This window comes from Adiantum capillus-veneris, chromosome 10, assembly GCF_014529385.1.
Source record: "Adiantum capillus-veneris isolate H3 chromosome 10, ASM1452938v2, whole genome shotgun sequence".
Classification (NCBI taxonomy): domain Eukaryota; kingdom Viridiplantae; phylum Streptophyta; class Polypodiopsida; order Polypodiales; family Pteridaceae; genus Adiantum; species Adiantum capillus-veneris.
Window position 1 is genome coordinate 75,955,694 of NC_140940.1, and position 5,705 is coordinate 75,961,398.

A 5,705-nucleotide genomic window follows, 5' to 3' on the forward strand; every position below is an offset into this window, starting at 1 on the left:
GACCCTCCACTTTTGAAGGGCTCTCAAATAGCCTTGTGAGCACTCTTTGCTCTTTTAGAGGGCCTTTTATTATTACCTTCTAAGGGCCTTCAAGGAAGATTCGAACGCGGGTCGCTGGTCGAGACCAGAGAAAGAACTCATGGTCGCCATAGCCGACACGCTTTGTCTGTCGAGAGGCAGTTAACGAGAGAGAGAGAGAGAGAGAGAGAGAGAGAGAGAGAGATGGTTGGAGTCATTGTTTCAAACACTTTCCTTAGCTTTAGGGATACAGCAAGACTGAGAATGACAGATCTATACAACAATATGCAGCATCAATGGAGGTAATAAGTGCCAGTGACAACGCTTCTGCGCTTGCTCTTTCGGCTATGGCCGCGGCCGGCCGAGGTTGCAAATGGCTAGAAAAATTGATGATTTTTTTTTACACAAAATGCTGTAGGTTGCTTTGGATGGGCAAATAATCAATACTTGACAGAAATTGGTAGAAGATAAAGATGTGGGCTGTGGTCGAAAATGCTCCCTTGTGGGAATGGGCTGAGGTGGTTTGCATATCCAATTCGGATGCAGTTGTGGAAGGTTTGCTTAGAAGAATGATTATGAAGAAATGCAGATGTTGGGGAAATGATGATGTTGTATTGCGAAGGATGAGCTTTCCATAGCTTGTTTTGCTATGAGATCCTGTAAGTAATCGTGCAAAATGTGTCGAATTGAAGTGGTGTAGAAGCTCTCAACATGGCGAGCCAGCTTTGCACATTAGAACGCCTGCGTTAGCTGTCATTGTGCCGACCAGAGACGATGATTTGGGGCCGATAGAGGCTGCTTTACCATAGTTTGATGATGCGCCGGCACCGGATGGGATGAAAAAGGCCCCATTCACAAACAAGTCGCCTTCAGAGTGCCAATCCCATGATTGCCACTGGCTTTCGGGCGTATCCATTCGCATGGTTACCTGTAAGAAATGGTGGTGGTGATGGTTAGACCATTTCAAAGCAAAAATTTGAAGGTGTATTTACACACATATGGAAACTGAAATGTATGTTACAAATTGCACATTGTATGAGTACACACATAAAGTGTACAAATGTCGGAATTGTGTATTATATTATATGCTCAATATGGTAGCTCTATTGAAGGCCAAAAGGGGGTCGTCACTAAGTGACACCTCCATTTGGAGGTGGGATCAATGGCTCCCGATCACCGGTTGATCTTGACCGTTGGATTGCCTACGGAATGCAAAAGATTCCCACTTTCTCAGATCCAGAACTTGAACCCATTAACCTCTCCCCCACGGGATTGACTCTAACCACTAGGCTAACGCGCACTCGTTGAAAGGTGTGTGTGAGATAAGTTTATAGATCACGGCATTGCAGACAGGTTTACACGTAGTTCACACCGAGTTCACACCAAATTTGGTGTGGTGTGCACACCCTCCCCATTTCACACCAAATTTGGTGTGGTGCACATATCTCCGAGTTCACGCATAGTTCACACCTAGTTTAAATGTCGATCGGACGGCCCGGATTGCACCCGCCTGACGACGCCTACTATGGGCCATTGATCCCACCTCCCTGGGGAGGTGTCATTTAGTGACGAGGGTCTGTCCCAACACATGTGCTGGGGCGAACGGTTGCTCTCTCATTTTCTAGCAGTGACATCATTAAGGTTGGGGTCTCTCTTTCATGCCACAAAAAAGGGTCTCCTCAATCCATCTTTATTCCAACATATACTCTGTTGCTTGCTTTCTAAAGAGTCCTCTTCTCTTGCTAGTAAACTTTTAAAAAGCACTTAGGTTGTGCTAATGCTAGTGTGTGTGTGTGAGTGAGTGAGAGAGAGAGAGAGAGAGAGAGAGAGAGAGAAAGAGAGAGAGGAAACCATAGAGATGGTCTCAAGCCAAGTCTCTCCGAGACACATGAATTGCATGCGTCTCAACATGGATCGAGGCCGTCTCTACCTGTCCATATGCAAGCACAGTCTTACATCTTTGGCAAACGGGTTGGTTGGGGCAGTGTAGCGGTTGCCCCTGCTGTTGATGGTAGGGTCAGCACTTCCTCCTATGGCATACATCTCCCAATGCGTATAGTCGTTGTTCACTATCTCGAAGAACCCATGTCTACACCTGCTCACAAACACGGACACAACATCAGATCCTTGAAAATTGCATCTCAGCAGTAATTTGTTGCCAACCAGCTTTAACATGTGGAGAGTGACAGCAAATACGGACACTCGTGCAAGATAACCATAAATGTTCCAGTAAACTGGTATGTGGTTTCAAGATCCATAGCCACAATTGCAAGAAATTTGGAGCTCACATTGTGCTTTCATTCACATTTGAATCAAGCATCACATCGACGTCTAGTCGCTTGCATCTACATGTGCACACGCACACATGCAATTTGCAAATGCACTGACAAAAGCCACATGATACATGAACAAAAAGACAATGTACCTTGGCATCCTCTGCACAAGGCCTTCCCCAAAGTGGTTGAAGGCAATGGTGGCTTGCATAGTCTTGTCTGCCATATAGTCGTCACTATGGCTAAGAAGCATGACCTGTTACAAGGGCAACAAATTGTCCTGTCAGATGAGCATGCAAGTTAACATGTATGTGCCCCAGCGACTCTAATGCAGATACACATAATTGTCTATACATTTCACTTCAATTGGGCACACTAGACCAACGAAACCCTCACCTTGTCATGCTGAGTAAAGAAACTATTGGAGACGGTGATGGCAGTTGATCCCATGATGGCGTCAAAGAGGCCATCGGTGCAGCGTGCAAACGACACATGGTCCACCCACACATCCCTAGCCCCAAACAAAGAAATTCCATCCCCATCCGAGATGGTGCGGTAACCGTAATGAGTAGGAGAGCTCCGCACCATCGCATTTCCGGCGGGCTTGCAATCATGCACATGGATTCCATGAATGATGATGTTGCTGACAAATTGGACAGTGATGCATGGCCCATGTGATATATGCACTTCATGACCGCGGCCGTCAATCGTCTTGTAGCTATTCATAAGGAGCTCCTCCTTGAGCACTATGTTCATGTCAGAGTCGAAGATGATCCAAAGAGGCTCGCTTTGAATGACGGCATGTCGTAAAGTGCCGGGCTTTGGGCTTACGGGGTCGTCATCTGATGCATCAGTTACAATGTAGTACTCTCCATCTCTACCGCCAACAGCATCTCTGCCAAATCCAATTGCACACTCGGCTAACTTCTTGCGATTTGACTCCCAATTGGCATTGCAACGCCAGCAGTCATCAATCGGGTTCCCCGTTTCGCAGGAGGTTGTGTAGTAGCCAAGCTCACGACGAGAGACATTAGCAACTCTGCATATAGAGCGACAGTTAGATCAAGATTTGCTACTGCATTGCATCAGAAACTATGGTGGAAAGCAAGCGTGAGAGACTTACTCTTGAACTTGTGCGGGTGATGCTTCGACGGAAGTTGGAAGTTGTGTAGCATCGATCGGGTCGGTTGTTGCATGGTCGAGGAGAGGGGTTTGCAGTAGCCTGCATGAGGCTGAGCCATAGAGTGAGAGGAACACAAAGAGAAAGAGCAACGTGGCTGCCATGTCTGTGTGTATGTGCAAAGCGCAATGTGTGCGGAATTGTATTGTTGAACTAGAGAGGGGTCTGTGTGTGTGAGCAAAGCACAATGCACATTGCGAGTGTTGAGCTAGAAAGTCACAGTCTCTCTCCCTCTCTCTCTCTCTCACACACACACACACACACAAACACGCCCACACGCACGCAAGGGTCAAAGAGCTCCACTGCAGCTTGGGTTCAGCTGAAGGAGCGAAGAGAGAAGTGTGGCTAAACGGAATGGATCGCTTTAGTTTATAGAATCAGAGAAGTGGGTAAGCTGATGTTGTTGCAGTAGTGGGTGGCAATTCAATATGCACCAATTTGAAAACGCACACACACACTCTCACTCTTTAAAGCCGAACGAGGGGAGTTGAGGAAAATGTGTAGAGAAAAACACACACACACACACACTCACTCTCTCTCTCTCTCTCTCTCTCTCTCTCTCATACACCCCCCCTCTTTGACACAGGACTACCCTCCTTTTAAAGCCCAACGAACAAGCTTATGAAATTGATATCCTTTGCAATAATCAGGCTACTAGTTGTGGGCACCCAAAAGCATATGTGGGCACCATGGGCACCCACAAGCATGTGGATGATGAAAGGGGGTTCCTTCGTATGGACCATTTTTTCCTCCCTTATTAATCAACACTTTCAACTACCAAGTAGCTAGCCTTCAAGGGTTACCATCATAAGTTTAGTTAGTCTTCATCATGCCCACGTCCTACACTCTGGAATCCAAATGCACCTCATGAGTCACGACTAAGGGTACCCCCACACAAAAAGAGGGTACCTCTTTAGAGTTACCCCCCTCCCCTCAAATAACTTTACCTAGAAGAGGTAAAGTAAGATGAGGCACACACGGGAGGGGGTAACACTAATCTAATTACCAAAACCCCCCCCCCCCCCCCCCCCCCCCCCCCCCCCCCCAAAAAAAAAAAAAAACGAACGCCCAAAAGTTTACAATTTGCGGTGGTTGCTCCAAAAATACTCATTTTTAAATTTCAAGTATAGTACTTTTTGTTGTGTGTGTGTGTGTGTGTGTGTGAGAGAGAGAGAGAGAGAGATGGGTGGGGGTATGGAGAGTGGAGATTGACCTTCAAGGCACAAAATCCGTCAATTCAAGGCTTAAAACATCTTCGGCGTTAAACTCAAGGCAATGATAGGGAATTGCATGCATCCCTAAGCAAAAAATGGAAGGGGCTGAGGCAAATGGACCTTTATTAGCTTCAACTAGCATTAACGCCAAAACCACCCCCCCGCCCCCCCCCCTCCCTTTCCAATTATTGATCACCATCTTCGGGGCGTGGGGCTGTGATATAGGAGGGGTAAACCAATTCAATAATTGATTACCCCCTTCTGTGTGTGCCCCATTTAAGCATTAACACCAACCCCCCGCCCCCGCCCCCGCCCCCCCCCCCCTCCCCCCCCTTTCTTCGTGTGGGGGTATCTACATAACATGCGAGACAAAGGGATGTACATTGCACATCGGGTACATTGTGAGGCTCCCCCTATCATCGAATGTTTCGGGTACCTAAACCTAACCAACTACTAAACTTAGACAACTCCTGTCCTTGTTTAGTTTTAACAACACCTCCTCTTCTCCCTACCCTCTATGACATGTCTTCACAAGCATAGAGATTAACTTATCTCACTCTCAAACATGTCCTAGGTTCAAACCGTTGGGCCTGTTGTCTGTGGGGAGGGCACATCTACCCTTTTACCCAGGTTTCATGCACCTTTGCACTCATGCTCATGGCACCATGGCTATTCGAACCCCCTTGTTACATACATATGTTACTTAGTCCCATGGATCCCCCCACCCCACAAAAGCACACACAACATGTGACATACACACACTCGTAGCACCATATTTAGTTTTTCAAGGTTCTAAGTCAATATGCATAGAACACTTTCTTAGAAGATCCCCCATCTTGTGATTAGCTTGCATTTTTTTCAAGCTAGAAGCTGTTTTTTTTGTAGTAGCACAAGCATTCCCGCTCACATGATATAAAGCCACGTCCATGAGTGCCATCCTAGTCACTTGGCCACATTCAAACCCATGACATGGGTCAATGGACGAATGCTAATGCTCAACCAACCAAGCTAGCCCCTATG

General features: G+C 46.8%; 1 protein-coding gene across 1 annotated transcript; it reads right to left on the reverse strand.

Annotated features, from left to right (window-relative positions):
• Nucleotides 1–235: 235 nt before the first annotated feature.
• Nucleotides 236–4,058, reverse strand: LOC147449089 (putative pectate lyase 18). The gene is made up of 5 exons (XM_086521665.1): nucleotides 3,415–4,058; nucleotides 2,688–3,330; nucleotides 2,444–2,547; nucleotides 1,975–2,113; nucleotides 236–946 (listed from the first exon to the last, which is right to left on the reverse strand). Exons 1-5 carry the CDS (start codon nucleotides 3,573–3,575, stop codon nucleotides 725–727), a joined length of 1,269 nt encoding a protein of 422 aa, XP_086377791.1. The 5' UTR covers nucleotides 3,576–4,058; the 3' UTR covers nucleotides 236–724.
• Nucleotides 4,059–5,705: the final 1,647 nt, after the last annotated feature.

Excerpts from the sequence above, each read along its gene's own strand:
- LOC147449089 (XM_086521665.1), bottom strand. The coding sequence starts at position 3,575 with ATGGCAGCCACGTTGCTCTTTCTCTTTGTGTTCCTCTCACTCTATGGC. Across the intron at positions 2,548-2,687 it reads TCTTTACTCAGCATGACAAG|GTCATGCTTCTTAGCCATAG; the intron begins GTGAGGGTTTCG and ends CCCTTGTAACAG. Across the intron at positions 2,114-2,443 it reads CTTGTGCAGAGGATGCCAAG|GTGTAGACATGGGTTCTTCG; the intron begins GTACATTGTCTT and ends GTTTGTGAGCAG.